Genomic DNA, 17,766 nt, shown 5'->3' with positions numbered 1-17,766 from the left:
GTGGTATCTCAGTGTGGTTTTGATTTGTATTTCCCTGAGGAGGAGGGATGCTGAGCATCGTTTCATGTGTCTGTTGGCCATCTGGATGTCCTCTTTGGAGAAGTGTCTGTTCATATCTTCTGCCCATTTCTTCGCTAGGTTGTTTGTTTTTCGGGTGTGGAGTTTGGTGAGTTCTTTGTACATTCTGGATATTAACCCTTTATCTGATATGTCATTTGCAACTATCTTTTCCCATTCCGTTGGTTGCCTATTAGTTTTGTGGGTTGTTTCCTTTGCTGTGCAGAAGCTTTTAATCTTGATGAGGTCCCAATCGTTTATTTTTGCTCTCAATTCCCTTGCTTTTCGGCATGTGTCAAGTAAGAAGTTGCTGCGGTGGAGGTCAAGGAGGTTGTTTCCTGCTTTCTCCTCTAGGGTGTTGATAGTTTCCTGTCTCATGTTCTGGTCCTGTATCCATTTTGAGTTTATTTTTGTGCATGGTGTGAGAAAATGATCTAGTTTCATTCTTCTGCATGTTGCTGTCCAGTTCTCCCAACACCATTTGTTAAATATAAAATATATTTCTAAAGCTAAATTAAATGCTTATGCTTTATAAGAAAACTTTGTATCTGAGTTGAGAATCCGTGGTGGATTTAGAGTTAAACTGAAATCCTTAAAACCCTGTTTAGTGGGCAGAAAGTGGAGATACACCAGCCTTTTTCCTGGGGGGGGGGTTCTTCGGGGGGTTATCTGACCCTTTGCCCTGTTTAGACTGCCTTGTAGAGCTCAGCCCCATTAGGCTCTTGAGTGACGTGGGAAGAGCACTGAGGGAGGATTCTTAACTAGGAGTCAGGGCCTGGTTATTCTGCCTCTGCCGCCAGCTAGCCGGTGACCTTGGACAGGCCCGACTCTAACTTGTAAAGTGAGGGGGTTGTGCACGTGTGTGTAGCCTTGGGGTAGCTTTTTATAGCTTTTTGATAATAAAAAAATGTTTCTTTAATGTTTATAGTTTTTTATTTTGGAGTTGTACTTCTAAAGTCCTTTCCTTAGGAATTCTAAATACAGAAGAACATTGTGTACAAAGATGTTCCTTGGAATATTATTTAATAGTTGAAAATACTTGAAAGTGACCTAAGTGTTCAACATAGGTGACCAATTAAGCACTTACTTGGTAGAATTTTTATGTAGTTTAGTCTTCAGAAATTGTATAATAACATGGAAAATATTTATAAAATATTGAGAAAAGCCCAATAATCTTTTCTAATAGATGTGTATGCTTATATTTAAAAAAAAAAAAAAAGAAAAGAAAAAAGAACCACAAAGGGATTTGCCCTAGCAGTGCTTTAAGTTCCTGGCTCTCACCTTGTGATTCTGTGGGTTAGCGACGGAGGGGGAGCCATCCCGGATGGCACTGGGGGGCGGACAGGAGGTGTGTGGTATATTCTTGGGGCCATCGTAGACTCTAGGCTGCGGCCAGCATTGAAAATGAGAGAGTAACGTAGCGCCCTGCTTAGTGCTCGCTCTCCCTCTTCAAAGTGGTCCGGTCCTGGTTTAACCTTCTTCCTTCCCAGACGCGAACCAGGCGGTGATCGGCTGTGAAGCGGAGGGGCGCCCCAGGGTGCTCCCCCCGAGGGCCCCGCAGGCTGGGGGCGCCCCCCCGCCCCGCCCCCTCGCCAGCCCTTCCGGCCTGACGTTCGTGCGGCGCAAGGTGCGCTTGGCTGCGCGCGCCGCTGGGCAGCGCTGTACCCCTGGACGGGCCGGTGCGCGCTCGGGGGCCCCCGGGGGCGTCCCTGCGCCCTGAGTTCCCTGTCGGAGGACCCCCGAACCCTCTCTGGAAACGGGCTCCGATTCCAGGCGGAGGCAGGCGCCGTGCTCGTCCTCCACAGTCTTCCCTCCGTGTTTGCCTTGTCTGGGGGAGAAGAGAAGTGACTTTTCTCCTCAGGGCGGCTCATGGTGAAGCGTGTTTTCGGCTTAGGGGACCGTTGTCCCGGCTTTGCTTCTGTCCACGAGAACACAAGTTGGACTGTCCCCCGAGAGCGGGGCTGCCAGCTGCCAGCGGGTGTGCGCCGCGTCCCGTCCGCAGCGAAATCCCGGGGGGCGCTATAGGGGAGGCGACCTCCGGGACGGCTGCTTTCCCCGCCTGCGACCTGCGTCCTTCTCCACGCTGGCCTCTGGGCTTCGGGCTCCGGCAGACGTATAGTTTGGGTTTTGTAGCTTACAAATTGGTGTCTGATTTTAGTCACTAGGACAACTCTTCTGGAAAACTCATTTGTCCCCCCTCTCTCCACCTTGTGACATTTAAGTTCTACCGCCTGAAAGACAGGCCAGAGGTGAAACCTCATCAGAAAATTCTCCAGCCATGCCTGTACCCAGCCTGTATTTATTTATTTACGCACATTCGATGACTGTTTGTAGAACTTGAGAAAAACAAGGAAATTGTTGCTTTTCCTTATCATTTGATAAAAATCCTGAGCCGTAGTCTCAGTTTGGAAAAATAGAATTAATACAAGAAAGTTTATATCTGAATTATAAAAGGAACACTTTAATAAAAAAGTAACAATTTATAGAAGCATGATAAATTTGAGTCTATTGTATATCCTTGAAGCAATTTTATTAATACAAAGAATTATATAAAAACACATAAATACATGTACATATTATTTGGCCTGTTTTTCTATTGGTACATTTGTGTTTTCATGTAAATTTTCATGGATATGTGTGTGTGTCTATAAAATATGGCATAGTTAAGTGTTTCTTCCAATTTTATTTGCCTTTTAATTTAAGCTTCTGTTTGTCAATGAAGATTATAAATGCTTCATTTTCATGTTGTCCTACTTGGTCGTAAATGTAGTTTTTACTTCAGCTGGCTCTGTCTTTCAATATTTTTTCATTTGTCTTTTTACAGATTTAATACTAGTGAAATAGACCAGGTGATATCCGGTGTTTGGGGAGTTTTTTTTACCACTGTGGTGAAGAATGTGGGGATAACACTGGCTGTGTAAAATTTGGGTAGAATAGTTTTATATATACACACACACACACACAAATAAATAAATAAAAGTAAGCTGTATGCCCATTGTGAGGCTTGAACTCAGGACCCAGGTGCCCCAAGTGGAGTAGTTTTAAATTAGGGGTATTTAATCTGGAGTCAGTGAAATCTCTGAAATGATATTAAATTTAAGTATATAGCAAGGTAGACCCCATTTTTTTCTGGGGAGGCATTTCCTTAGATATTCAAAGGATTCTGTGACTTGAAAATGGTTTTAAAAAATCATTGCCTTAAATAATTTTTAGTTACCTACATTTTTGTCGGCAGAAAATATTTGTAGGTGTACTTTAGTCTACCTTGGGCCTGCCTGAAATCTCTTGAGAGGTATTCTAGGGGGGAAAGAGAATTTTCTTTTCCTTTCCCCCTTACAGCCTCCTCCCCCCACCCTCTGAAAAACAGGAGTTCATTTTTACTGCTTCCATTGGCATTTCCTTCCCTATTTTAGCTGAGATAATTGGCTATTCATGTAACCCCAAAAGAATCTCAAAATCTGAACCTAGACGTTCACCGTGGATTCTGAAACTGGAAAAGAACATCAATAAATTTAAATTTCTGAACAGTTGGAATTGTGGGCTTCAGTTACAAATGGTTTTTCTTAGGAGTTCTGCAGGAATAACTCAGAGACTGAGGGTTAGAGGCCGAGGTTCCTGGGCATTAGTGGTCTGAGGAGCCAGGTGGCTCTGCTGTGACAGGAGAGGAGAGCAGTGTGGAGAAGAAGGTGGCCATGATGCTTGGGGCTTTTCCTAATTTCCTCACCTCTGAGATCTGACTGGATCGGGACAAAGATGTGTGTGAAACTGTACCTTAAAGGAGTATTGCTTATGTTGAACTTAAACTCCTCCAAGGAGAGTGGAAGTGAGGCTCAGAGTCTCTTAAGGAAGAGCTCGAACCTTCCCTCTCTTCTCATGTCCTCTCCCCTTTTGTGCAGGTGGATGGAAGCCTGCCTCGGGGAAGACCTGCCTCCCACCACAGAGCTGGAGGAAGGACTTAGGAACGGGGTCTACCTTGCCAAGCTAGGAAACTTCTTCTCTCCCAAAGTGGTATCCCTGAAGAAGATCTACGATCGAGAGCAGACCAGATACAAGGTGAGCCCTTCTTTGCTCGGTGCTTTAATCTCCAAAAACTTAGGAGACAAGGTTAGTGGACTTCATCCTGTGTAAGAGTTACTGAGAAATACGTGTAGGTGTGTTTATTCCAACAAAAGAAAACGTCTGGCAGAGTGGAGAAAAGAGTGCAAAGTCAGAGTAGCGAAAGATGGCTATCTGTATTTCTGGTACAATTCTTAACGATGGTCTGTACCTAGAAATCTTCATGGTCCTTGATGAATTTTTTATTAAGAAGTTGAGGAAGTAACTAGGGGGAATTACTACTTTAATTTTAACCCTGCGCTGAGATTTGTGGCCAAGAAGGCAATAGCAACTTTAGGGTCCCCCTAAGGGTTGCTCTAGCAACTAAAAGTCCCCCTGGAGTTCAAGGTAAATTGGGAAAGCAGTCCAGTTTCAGGAAATTGAAGTTACGTGAAAGGGTTTGATTCCTGTGGCTCAGGGCCCTTGAGAAGACAACTGCTTAGTTAAGGTGGAATATTGACAGGGACCAAAATCTGTTGTGGGGGAGCTTTCCCACGAGAGCCTATTTGGAAAAGGATGAGCATTAAAGATAGTGGAAGATTGAGAAACCAAGAGCAGATATAAGTGGGGCCACTACAGGAATTGGGCCAGAACTTGGAATGAGCTAAGGATGAAGACCGAATCAAAAGAGATTTTGTATGTTTTATGTTTAAATTGAAAGGATGACAAGGGCGGTGTAGGTAAACCAAAATTAACCACCCAAAGTCAAGCTTTCCTTTTCTGAAGGCAACTCTGGAGTTGTTCTGTTGAGCGGCACACCATGTGGGAAGAGCACCAGATTAGCAAGACATTTAAAAATTTTTTTTAATGCTTAGAACATGAGAGGGGGCAGGACAGAGAGAGAGGGAGAGGGAGACAGAATCTGAAGCAGGTTCCGGGCTCTGAGGCGTCAGCACAGAGCCCGATGCAGGGCTCGAACTCAGGAGCCACGAGACCATGACCTGAGCCAAAGTAGGACACTTAACGACTGAGCCACCCAGGCACCCCGAGCAGCAAGACATTTAAAGAAGAGTGGAGACTGCACAGCAATAAACCCTCCTCCCCTCTGGAGAGTAAATCTTTCTGAAAAATAGACATGGAGGTTTAGAGGGGGATATTTATCTGTGTAGTATCAAAACACTGATTAACATATTTAATAATATGTCAGTCTGTATTTTTTACCTGCTTGCTACCACCACCCTGACTGCTTTATGTACATTTTCCCATTGCATCTTTACAACAAGCTATAGATGTTATATACATATAGGTGTTATAGATGGGGTAACTCAAAAGGGTGAAGTGACTTGCCCAACGTCACCAGGAGACAGCCAGGCCAGGAACTGAATCTAAGATAATTGAAATCCAAAGATCATGTTCTGTGGAGGACAACTACACAGGAAGATCTCCAAAAAAATTTTTTTAAAGGATTTTATTTTTTTTAAATGAATCTGTACACCCCACGTGGGGCTCAAACTCACAACCCTGAGATCAAGAGTCACGTGCTCTACTGACTGAGTCAGCCTGGCTGGCTCCAGAGAGTTTTAAGTGAGTGGGGCTGAGATGTGGATTCAGGTTTTGGGGATTGGAATCTTCACATAATGCTGTAGACAGACCTTAAATTTAAGGGGACTTTGCAAAGTCTCATAAGGGGACTTTGCAAAGAGTCTTTATTTAGTGTTTGCCTCAGTATTGCCAACAGTGCCTAATTGTCTCTTATTTGTTCTAGGCAACTGGCCTGCACTTTAGACATACTGATAACGTGATTCAGTGGTTGAATGCCATGGATGAGATTGGATTGCCGAAGGTAATTTATGTGATATTCATAGTTCGGGTTTAGATAAGGTTGTTTGGGCATGTAGTTCTCATTCTACCTATAAAATTATTCTCAATTGAATCTTGGTGATTTTTTTTCTTTCTTCTTTTTCAAGTACTTAAAGGATCTCTTTCTTTTTGATTTAGGAAATAGTTTTGTTCTTTTACTTTTACTTTTCTCATTCCTACTTTACTTCACCCTAGAGAAATTCCCTATGATGTCGTTTACCTTTACTATATGAAATTTGCATGAAATCTTTTAAATATTTAAAAAAATATATTTGTTAGAGACAGAGCACAAGCTGGGGGAGGGGCGGAGAGAGAGGGAGACGCAGGATCTGAAGCAGGCTCCAGGCTCTGAGCTGTCAGCATAGAGCCCAGTGTGGGGCTTGAACTCATGACCTCTGAGATCATGACCTGAGCCAAAGTCAGATGCTTAACTGACTGACTGACTGAGTCACCCAGGTGCCCCCACATCTACCTATCTACCTTTTTAAAGTATACAATTCAGTGTTGTTGTTGTTGTTGTTTTTTTTCATTTACAAAGTTGTTAAATTGAAATTTGACTTGAGGAAATATTTTAGAAGTGTTATTTTCCAACTGCAGAATAATCCTCTGTAAGAGAACATGATGGGTTATTATTTTATGTTTCAAATTGTAGAGGCAATATAATGACATGTACTTCTTATATCTTGTTTTGGCGATGGTTGTAGTTTTTTTTTTTTTTTTTTTTTTTTTTTTACATTTTTCTTGAGGTGTAATTGCTAGACAGAGATTGCATGTGTTTAATGTGTACAGTGGATGAGTCTGGAGTAAGTGTGCATCCTCGCGTGTTCTCAGGAGTTTATAGTTTATTTAGCACTGCTCTTAGTAAGATTGCCAGCTCTAGGTCCCCTCCTCCTGCCCCCCCCCCCCGCCTCCTCCCCCACCCGTCCTATCTTGAATCCATAAAGCCATGCTGTATTATCAGCTCTTAGAGGCATGAACCTCTTTTTCTTTTTCTTTTTCTCTTCCGTATTCTTTGACTTAAGAATTCGGCTTCTAGGAATTTATCCTTCCCAATAAATCTTACAATCCAAAAAGATGGATATGTAAGATTTTTTTCAGCATTGCTTAGGAGAGAAAAAATTGATAGCCCCTACATATTCCTTCACTAGGGATATTCATTGTGTTGCAGCCAATCGAACACTAATACCAGCCATTAAAAAGGATGATATCAATCTGTGTTGACAAAGGGAGATGTTTGTGATGTGCTAAGTTGGGGAAAAATCAAAACAGGCGAAGGTTATAAGAGTTTGTGTTCTGGCTAAGGTGAGATTCTATTTTTATGAAAAAGTGAATATTCTTGGGAAAAGTCTGTAAGGAGATAGTAAGTAGTTTTCATTCCTGTGTGAATGGGATTAAGGGGTGGTTCTTATTTTCTTTGTAATTTCCTGTAGAGTCTAAACTGTTGTAACCAAAGAAAGATGAAGGAAAAAAAGGGAGATGGGGAGAACCTGAATGTGGCTAGAACCACTCAGAAATGAACTCTTGATATTTAGCGTAGTTTTGCACACCTGTGTCTTGAATTGAGTTCAATCCAGAGCCAAGTCTTTGCAGAAGACTAGCTTTTGTCCTCTTTTTTTCAGAGCCAAGTACTGAAGTTCTGTTCCTCACACTGGTAGGTTTGAGAATTAGGCTCCACAAATGTCAGGAGAGGCATTATGTCAGGTTCTTACACCTACTTTGCCTTTCTGTGCACTTGTATCTTCTTGTGTCTGTTTTTTATGTAGTACGCCCCATTGGCAATGATGATTTAACCTTTATGAACGGGACTAAAAGCTTTGTTAATATGTGCTATTATGAGTGGTATTGTTACTACAAAATGCTTTTTTAATGATTTAATTTTACTACTTGTTTTTGTTTACTAATGGTAGTATATTGTCCTGGACCGCATTGCACCAAGCATAGAATTCCCCAAAGGCTTTCAGGGACAGCAGGGTTACCGTGGCCATCAGCCTTGAAATGTCCGCCCTACATGATTTAGGTCCAGAAGACTTGAGTGATGTGAACTAATGATACTTAGCCTAAAAATTGTCGCTCATATGAAATGTAGGATCTGTAACTGACAATACATATATATAGTGTTTTCAGGGATGTTCTTATGGTACAATAGGCTAAATAAGAAACTTAAAGTGATAAGCTTTTGATTCTTACCTTTTTTGTCTTTTTATTATAATTGGCCCTGTAGGCCACCTCCTCCAGGAACTATTTCGCGATGTTGACTTTGATTTTTAAATTGTTTTAAATCTGTTCAACTGGTCCTGTCTTCCTCATGTGTTCTACCTCCCATGTCCTAATGGTGGGTGTCCCTTAAGATGCAATCCTTATTTTAGCTATATTCTCTCATTCTCATGGTTTCAGTTATTTTGAAGACTCTGCTATAAGATAAACACACTGTCTTCAAATGGCTGCTGGATAGTTCTCCTTGGATAGCTTTCTCTTAGCTAGAACTCCTCCTGTCTGAAAGTAAACCTTGCTCTTCCCCCAAGTGAACCTCCCTCCTCTATACTAAACGGTAGCCTGTCTTTATTTTCCCAGTCATCCTGTCTCAGAATCTTATTAAGGTTACTTTGGACTCCTAAATGCAGTTATTCCCAGGCCTTCCTCTTGTATTTGAAATGTTCCTTTTATCTGTTCAGACTGCTTATCAGCCTGCCTCCTTAGCTTCAATTTCTCCACCATTCAATATATCCTGTGTCCTGTCTCCAGTCAGATCTTCCCGAGGCTCTGTTATTTTATCCTTGGCTCCAGGGCTAGGACTTCTCTGTGACCTGCATATCAAGTTCAAACTTGTCTGACGTTCAGGGTCCTCTTAATCTGATTACATCCTACCCTACCCAATTGTATTTTTCTATTACATTCTAAAATGTAGTCTGTACTTTTTACGGGAAGGGTGGCTCACCATGACTACGATGTTCACCTTTCAGGAGAAGACATGTCAGTCTTGGGAGGTGAGCATGTAGAGCTTGACAAACTCTCAGAAAAGAGATTCTGGTATATCCAATCTCTCTCAAAGGGGGCGGTTCTTTCTAGTTGAGAGCCATAGGTATTGTGAGGAGAGCGTGAAAGCAAACACAATGTCTTAAGGATTCTAATAGATACAGGGTGCTGCAGTACTCTTCCTACTGCCTTAGTTAAGGTCTTTTACTACTCATCCAGATTCTTCTGATCACCTTGTAATTCAGTCTTGACTTTTCTAAACCACTGTTACCTCTTCTCCCCGTAAGTTATAGAACGAATGGTACATATAGTGCCACATCACCATGAAGATAGGTCTTGAAATTGACGATTACTCCCAATCTAAACCTGTGTTCCTATTCGGCCTCATTCATTAATTCATTATACACAGAGCCCTTTCCATGACCTTGGCTCTATGCTTGGCATTGAGCAACAGACATGTAGCTTGTAGTCTGTTGGAAGAGGCAAGCAGATAATAACACAAATAACTGATTCTTTGTGGTAAGTGCTACCAAGGAGAACCACCTGTCTTCCACATTCCTATGCATAGCCTCTGTTCCAGACACTTCGTCTGTGTGTCTTTTCACTTTTCCCAAGGATATAACGTGTTTTTTAAAATATTTTTTTTAAGGAATCTCTGTGCCCACAGTGGGGCTTGAACCCAAAACCCCGAGATCAGTAGTCACGTGTTCCACCAACTGAGCCAGCCAGGTGCCCCACACATAACACCTCTTAATTTTTTGTAGTTTTTTTCAGTGTCTAAATGTAGTAGTTTGCACAATCGAAAGCACTTAAGGAAACGTTCATTGTTTAGTTATTACTCAGTCTAGGCATGGCATATAGTAACTGGGAAGATTATAGTCCTTCAAAGCTTCCTACATGTGTCAGTGATTTCAACTGGGTGAGAGCTTGGTTCATCTGCTTATGTCTGAGTCCGCAGTAAGCAAATCACTTTCACATACCTGGTGAAATTCAGTGGGTTGACCAAACAAGGCTTTTCCAATTAGTGCTTTTTATTCTGTTATATAGCATTTTATTCCTTGTCTTACTTGTGATGAATTAATTGTCTAATTAAGTTACTTGCTGAATGGCAATAATGTTTTCTAACTCTTTTATTTGTATTATTGATGGTTGGTGAATGATCCAGTAGATGGATACCTTACTCTGCTTCTTTTATTTCTCCTTAGATTTTTTACCCAGAAACTACAGATATCTACGACCGAAAAAACATGCCAAGATGTATCTACTGTATTCATGCTCTCAGGTAATCAGATTTTCTTGGCAAAATGAACAGTGTGCATAGATACAGAGAATAGATTGCTAAATTGCCAGAGGTGGGGGTTAGGGGGTAGCCAAAATGGATGAAGGGGGTCAAAAATTATAAACTTCCAGTTATAAAATGAGTAAGTCTGTGGATATAATGTACCTGATAGAGATTATAGTTAATAATAGTCTATTGTGTATTTGAAAGTTGCTAATAGAGTGGATCTTAAAAGTTCTCAGCACAAGGAGAAAAAGTCGGTAACTATGTGTGGTGGTGGACGTTAGTGAGACTTACCGTGGTGAACATCTCAGTGTATCCATCTATCGAATCACTGTGTTGCATACCTGAAACTAATGTTATATATCGGTTCTATGTCAATTAAAAAAAAAAAAAAAAGCAGTTTAGGAACATCTGAATTGAAGATACAGCTTTTTGTCCATGATGTAATAAGAAAGTTTTACATTAGCTTCAGAATTTTCTTTTTAAAAAAAATTTTTTTTTGATGTTTTATTTATTTCTGAGAGAGAGAGAGAGAGAGAGAGACAGCGTGAGCAGAGGAGGGTCAGAGAGAGAGGGAGATACAGAATCTGAAACAGGCTCCAGGCTCTGAGCTGTCAGCACAGAGCCTGACGCGGGGCTCAAACGCACAAACTGTGAGATCATGACCTGAGCTGAAGTCGGACGCTTAACCGACTGAGCCACACAGGTGCCCCAGCTTCAGAATTTTCAAATAGCATAGGATACTCTTGTCTTAACAAAATAGTGAGAAACAGCTGTGTTTTTCTAGGGAGTAGAGAGAAGAGATTTATTTGTTCCCATAATAGCAGATAATTTGCTCTGAAAACATAGTATAGTATTTCATTATTGATCTACTGCTCCTGTGAATTGTGCATTTTAGTTGGAATGCAGTTCCTTTCTTTTCCATTAAAATTTCTTTAAAAAATTTCTTAAAATTTGCAAAAAGTATGTATGTTTCAAAACTCTTACTGTTTACTATTTTGTTGCAAGCCAATAGCTGAATTAAAAAATGCACTGTCTTAATACTTTAGTAGTATAACTGAATTTGGTAACATCTTCAAATAATGCCAGCAAATACCAAATGGTTGATTTTTAATTAGTTTTCTAGGTCCTCACCAAGCCATTGGTTCAGTAATTTTTATGTCAAACAAATATGATAAATAGGAACTGAAACAAAGTACACTTTTTTCATAATTTCATAGTAAATTTGGAAGATGACTTAATTTCAGGTCGTTGACTCTTAGAATCACCAGAGTACTGTACTGGGAGGGAGAGGTGGTTTGCGTGGAGAGGGTGCGGTCGGGTGCGAGTAGGTGCTGGTAGTGTGGTGAGTCCAAGTGCTGCAAGTTTGCCTAATGGCCATGGGGCTAAAGTAGAAGGTGGGGAAGTAATTGGGCTGTGAGTATGGGGTTTCTTTGCTTGGGCTATCCATTTGGTTTGATGTGACTTATTTTTTAAGTAAAGTATTTATTTATTTTGAGAAGAGAGAGCAAGTGAGCAGAGGAGAGGCAGAGAGAAACAGAGAGAGGGAGAGAGAATATCCCAAGCAGGTTTTGCACTGCCAGTGCGGAGCCCAACGGGGCTTAAACTCACGAACGGTGACATCATGACCTGAGAGGAAATCAAGAGTCATATGCTCAACGGACTGAGCCACCCAGGCGTCCCAGGGGGCTGCCATTTTATAAAGCATCCTATATGTATGCCTAATATATATATATATATATATATATATATATACATATATATATATATATGAATGAACATGGGCCAGCCCCTTGGTATCCCTGGAATCAGTCTGAAACCTACAAAAGAAAGAATATCGTTGCGGACTGGTAGACATGCCACACACTCTTGTGCCTTTGGTTATTCTGTGTCTATTGCCTGCAGCGCCCTTTACATGCTCTTCTCCAGCTCCTGCTGTAGAACGCCACCTGTTCGCTGATACCTTCTGTTACTTCTTCTCCCTCAGATAGAATTAGCTCCTTCCCATCTTTGTGCTTTTCTAGTATCTGTCCATACCTCTTACTTCCAGTATAGGGCCTTTAAACGTCGTCTTCTGGTTATTCGTTCTTAGAGCTGGCTTGCGGTGGACTCCTTGGGGGCAAGAACTATTTCTGTTTATCTTTGTGTCTCTAGTATTTAGATGCCTGGCATATAGTAGGTAGTCAATAAATGCTTGTGTCACAGTCATACATTATAACAAATCTTCCTTCCCCCTTCTCTAGCTCAAGGGAATTATTTTGTGCCCTATAAATAAAAAAAGGAAATGGTACTTTCTTTTTATCAGCTAACTCTTCATGTTTATCTCAGTGTATCCAGTCAAGTTTTCATTGAATTCCTACCTTCTTGGGTGATGTTTTGTGATTTCCACTGACTCCAGCTCATTTCTTTGTCTAAACTCCTGTGTTTCTTTGTTTCTAAGTTATATATTGTTTCTCTTATATGTTTACTGTCTTTCTATTACATTTTTAGCGTCTTAGAGACAGAGGTCATGCTTTACATTTCTTTTTTCCCCCCTAAAGTACATAGCATAATATTGGACAAACAAGAAAAACATAAGAATTTCTAAAAAATGTATAGGAATGGGTGGGATCTAGGGGAATACTCAGATTGCAGTGATTTCAAATATACATGCATCTGAGCCCAAATCAGATTAACTCTGAGTATTGTGATTGGCTTAGTGTTACGTGAGGTCTGTGTTGATAACCTTGTGAAGGTTGTACCTACAATGGATATCTGAACGTGGCATGCAAGAGGCTGAGCTGGCAGAACTCTCTTTGAGTTCTGCAGCCATGGCTCTCTGCAGTGTAGCCTGGGTCCTCAGCCTTCAAAGCCTCTGAACTAGAGATGAAGAAGTACCTCTGTCTTTCTCATGATGGAGTCACAATTGGGAAGGAAGTCTGCTCTTGCTTTTCATTTCTCTTCAGTTTGCAGCCCATGCTTAGAAAGTATATACAGAGCAATGTACTCTGGTTGGTGATTTATGATTTCTTTCCTCCCTGGAGTGTTTTTCCTGAAGGGTTAGCAGCCATTAATATACAGGCAGTTTATACCTGCTTAGAGGTTCTTCTTTACCACATAGTACAACAGTATTCGAGACAGATTCCTCACCTCACCGTGAGGGGTGAGGCACCATCTCCCTTTTGGATCCATAGAAACAATGAAGCATTATCTCCCTGTTTCCTTCCTTCCTTCCTTTCTTCCTTCCTTCCTTCCTTCCTTCCATCTTGACTAGCATTATTCCAGAGATAGTCACTGTATTTAGTCCTGCTAAATTACTTTTCTGGATTACATTCCACCCTCAGATAAGACCCCAATTCTTTATTATTTTGCATGTATTTGTGTACTTTATTTCCATTTCCTCTGATATTTTATCTTTTAAAGAACTGATTGTGGGATTAAATTGGCCCATCATATCTCCTAAATTCAAAAGAAATGTAAAAGCTGAAAATTACTTTGAAGTTTGGTTCAAACTCATTTGTTGGCAAAATCTGATCAGAATTGAGGTTATTTAGAATAGGTATCTACTTACTGTGATTATGTGTGTCTTTCTCTGCAGAATAGTAATGTGTTTGTTTAGGGGTGCTGCCTCAAGGCTTGCTGGGGATGCCGTATAATACCGTATGCACTTAAATAAACAAACATTATATAATACTATGTATACTATAAAACATTTCTAATATCTGAGAAATTCTAAATTCACATCGAGCCCAAAGAATTTAGACCAGAGATCGTGGACTGTGTTAGATTCTGTTTCCTGTCACTTGCTATGTTTGTCTTTAAGAATTTGGGGACCAGCATAGTGACTTCTTCCAGGTCCCTCTGCAGTCAGCAAAGATAACAGGAATCCTGGCGGGCTAACATAGCCTCCTTTTCCCCATTGCTATAAAGTACAGCTTAAATAGGAAAAAAGAAAAGAAAAATAAACCTGAGCTCAGTACAAGCTAAACATTGTAGGTACCTAACAGCTATTTATAAAAGTAGGCACAGCAGAATAGGCAAAGGTTGGAAAGGGCTGTTTACTGGCGGGACTTTAAAGTTTCAGCTTTGAGTCCGAGCGCTCTCCGTGCTGCGCGAGAGGACCTGAGTGGTCATCATGATTATATTCATAGCTCCACCATCTCCTTAAAATATTCCCTTAAAAAAAATTTTTTTTTAGTATTTTATTTGTTTCTGAGAGAGAGAGAGACAGTGTGAGCAGGGGAGGGTCAGAGAGAGAGGGAGATACAGAATATCTCTCACCTAGGCGCCCCTAAAATTTTTTTTTAATGTTTGTTTTTGAGAGAGAGAGAGAGAGAGAGAGAGAGAGAGAGCAGGGAAGAGGCAGAGAGAGAGAGACACACACACAGAATCCAAAGCAGGCTCCAGGCTCCAAGTGTCAGCACAGAGCTCAATGCGGGGCTCAAACTTACGAACTGTGAGATTATGACCTGAGCTGAAGTCGGACGCTTAACTAACTGAGCCACCCAGGCGCCTCTGAATTCAGTTTAAATAAGACTTTTTATTTGAATCATTTTCATGAGGCTTTTCTCAAATATCTTATTGCTTAAAGCTTATTGATCACAGGAAGGTAAACAGAAGTAAGATTCTCCACTTAGATTAACTATATTTACATGTATGTTAACATCCAGTTACACACTGGGTTTGTACCGGGACTGGGACTTGAACCTATGTGTTCTGACTCCCAGCCCGGTGCTTTTTGTATTGCATTATGTGACTTTCTAGGACGATGTCATGTAAAACTAAAAAAAGGTTCTGAGGTGAAGCATGGTAACTGCGAAGGGGAATATGGTGGCGTGAAAGGAGTCTGAGGTCAGAATGTTTGCTGCCCTTCCCTTAAGTCTCAGAGCAGCAGCTCGGTGCAGGGGGAGGCCTAACTGTTTTTTGCATATCGTGTCTTCTAGTTTGTACCTGTTCAAACTAGGCCTGGCTCCTCAGATTCAAGACCTATATGGAAAGGTTGACTTCACAGGTAAGGGGTTGCAAGTTGGCAGGAAATGCTTGATTTATGTGGAAATAGCCTGGAGAGTCAACAGTACCAATCTTAAAGACATAGGGCTTTAAAAATACTCTGGCAACAGAGATCAAAGAAGGATAAGTAACTTATTTCTCCTGGTGTGTTGAGAGGAATGCTAAACTTGGAATTTTAAGCTCTGTCTCTCGTTTCTGACATGGGTATGATGAGTGAGTCTCCATTTTCCTATATGTAAAGTGGGAATAGTATTAATATATAACACAGCAAATATGTAATACCGTATTAGCATCTAACATGAAATATCCATTCCTGGTGAAAAAAGTTAGTCTTTCCCCTTCCCTTCTAGCAAGTTCTTGCTGGGGGCAAAGCCAGGGGTGTGTTGTGGGGACTGAGATAACGCACAGGTGACAGTTAACTAATTTAAAAATTTAGCTTATTTACCTTATCCTATGTGTTTTTGCTCTAGTCAGATGCTTGCTTGAAGAGATGAGGGCCTGGGGAGAAAAAGAACATCAGTAGTATTGGTTAGGGGTAATATAGATTCAGACCTTTTGAACTACTCATTATTTTCTAGGCTTGGGAATTTTAAATTTAATAAAACTTTTATCTATGATATTTTTCCTTCTAGGGAAGTTGTTCACCAGACCTAGGGCAAAGGGCCAAACCTCACATGTTGTTTCTTTATCATTTGGCTTCCTGCCTTAGAAGGAAAATTGTTCAATAGCAGCTAGTGACTTGGTGTGCAGAGACTGAGATGGCTGGCTGGCTTGCGGGTCACTGTGGAGCTTCCCTTACAGCTGCTCCGTTCATTAAGTTCATTGTCGAAATGCTGCAAGTAGCAGTTGTGAAAAACGTTTTTCTGTAGGGCTGTTCTCACATTCTGGTTATTTTTGATGCTCTTGATAATAGTAATAATAGTTAATGTCTACTCAGTGTATGTTATGTGCCAGATACTATGTTAAGTGCTTTCCATATATTCTCTCATTAAATCATCATATCAACCCTATGAGGTGGCTACCACTTAATCCCATTTTGTAGCTGGGGATACTGTTTCCTTCTCTGAGTTTCGGAAGGGTGCTTAACTTGCTCACCTGGGTCTTCATCTCTTCCTGTAGAAGAGGAAATCAACAACATGAAGATTGAACTGGAGAAGTATGGGATCCAGATGCCCGCCTTCAGCAAGATCGGGGGCATCCTGGCCAACGAACTCTCAGTGGATGAAGCTGCATGTAAGGAGAAAGAAATTTTGTGGGTTCAAATGGGATTGTTGCTACCACTTTCAGTAATGAATGCTATAATGATGGTCTTGGACCTTAGGAATTTTGCTAGCAAGTCAGTAGGTGTAGCTTTTTTTCTTTTTTTAAGTTAGAGAGAGAGAGAGAACGTGCATGCATGCATGCCAGTGAGGGAGGGGCAGAGAGAAAGAGGGGAAGAGAGAGAGAATCCCACTCTCTTTGGGGCTCGAACCCACAAGCCATGAGATCATGACCTAAGCTGAAGTTGGATGCCTAATGGACGAGCCCCCCAGGCATCCTAGTAGATGTAGTTGTAACGCTGCTACCATCCTCTGGTTATTGTTATTTGGGAGTAAGTGATGGTTCTGATGACAATGAAAGCATTTAGAAATTGAGTTCTACGCGTCAGTCCCTCTTTGAGTTTCTTATTTTTTTTTTATGATATTTATATGATGATTAAGGGTGAACATATCCATAAAGTACACTCCTTGCAAGGCTCTTTTATGAATATTTCCCTGTGAGATTCCAAACTCAGCCTCCTAGACATGGATCACAGGTAGAGCTGTGGCTTTGTGCATCTGAAGGAAGAGACGAGGCTTACAGGATTCAGGGAGCCGGTTCTCCAACCCCAGTCATTATTTCTCTATGGTAACGAGCCTTTCTCTGCATCGGGGGTTGTAATGTTTTGTATGTGTTGTGTGTGTCCCTTACTCTGTATTACCTCAGTGTTCTATGTTTTGAATTTTTTTTTTTTTTTTTTTTTTTTTTTTAGTGCATGCTGCCGTTATTGCCATCAATGAAGCTATTGACCGTAGAATTCCAGCTGACACGTTTGCGGCTCTGAGAAACCCCAACGCCATGCTTATAAATCTTGAAGATCTCTTGGCTTCCACTTACCAGGATGTGCTTTATCAGGCCAAGCAGGAGAAGATGACAAATGCTAAAAACAGGGTAAAAATGGAACATCTGTTCTTTTTATTGTTCAGTGTAACTCTATTTTTAAAATCAGTTTTCTTGAAGTATGATTTACACACAATAAGATTTCACTCATTTTACATGTATGGTTTGATGAGTTTTGGCAAATGTATACAGTTACCAAACCATCATCCCCAAAGTCCCCAGGTCTCTTTTCACAGTCAGCCTCTGCTGCTCCCTACCCCCTGCCCCCTGACCCCAGGCAACTTTCAGTCTAAACAGATTACGGTATTTGCCTTTTTTAGAACTACAAACAAATGCTAATGGATTCACATAGTATGCAGTCTTTTGATATGAGATTCCATTTTGAGTTTTATTTTACTCTTGAATTTTGTGCAAACTCTTGAAGTTCTGAG

General features: G+C 41.0%; 1 protein-coding gene across 1 annotated transcript in view; it reads left to right on the top strand.

Annotated features, from left to right (window-relative positions):
• Window positions 1-17,766, top strand: part of IQGAP1 (IQ motif containing GTPase activating protein 1) — a 101,554-nt gene that overhangs the window by 30,824 nt on the left and 52,964 nt on the right. Inside the window, exons 3-8 of the mRNA XM_039256899.1 lie at window positions 3,954-4,110; window positions 5,858-5,935; window positions 10,131-10,207; window positions 15,130-15,197; window positions 16,316-16,429; window positions 17,208-17,386. Coding sequence (XP_039112830.1) covers window positions 3,954-4,110; window positions 5,858-5,935; window positions 10,131-10,207; window positions 15,130-15,197; window positions 16,316-16,429; window positions 17,208-17,386 — 673 coding nt within the window. The remainder of the gene's footprint in view (window positions 1-3,953; window positions 4,111-5,857; window positions 5,936-10,130; window positions 10,208-15,129; window positions 15,198-16,315; window positions 16,430-17,207; window positions 17,387-17,766) is intronic.

The sequence above is a fragment of the Hyaena hyaena genome, unplaced genomic scaffold (assembly GCF_003009895.1).
Source record: "Hyaena hyaena isolate Hyena2069 unplaced genomic scaffold, ASM300989v1 scaffold_13, whole genome shotgun sequence".
NCBI lineage: Eukaryota > Metazoa > Chordata > Mammalia > Carnivora > Hyaenidae > Hyaena > Hyaena hyaena.
Note: the sequence above shows the minus strand (reverse complement) of the source record. Positions and strands in the feature narration are given on the sequence as shown.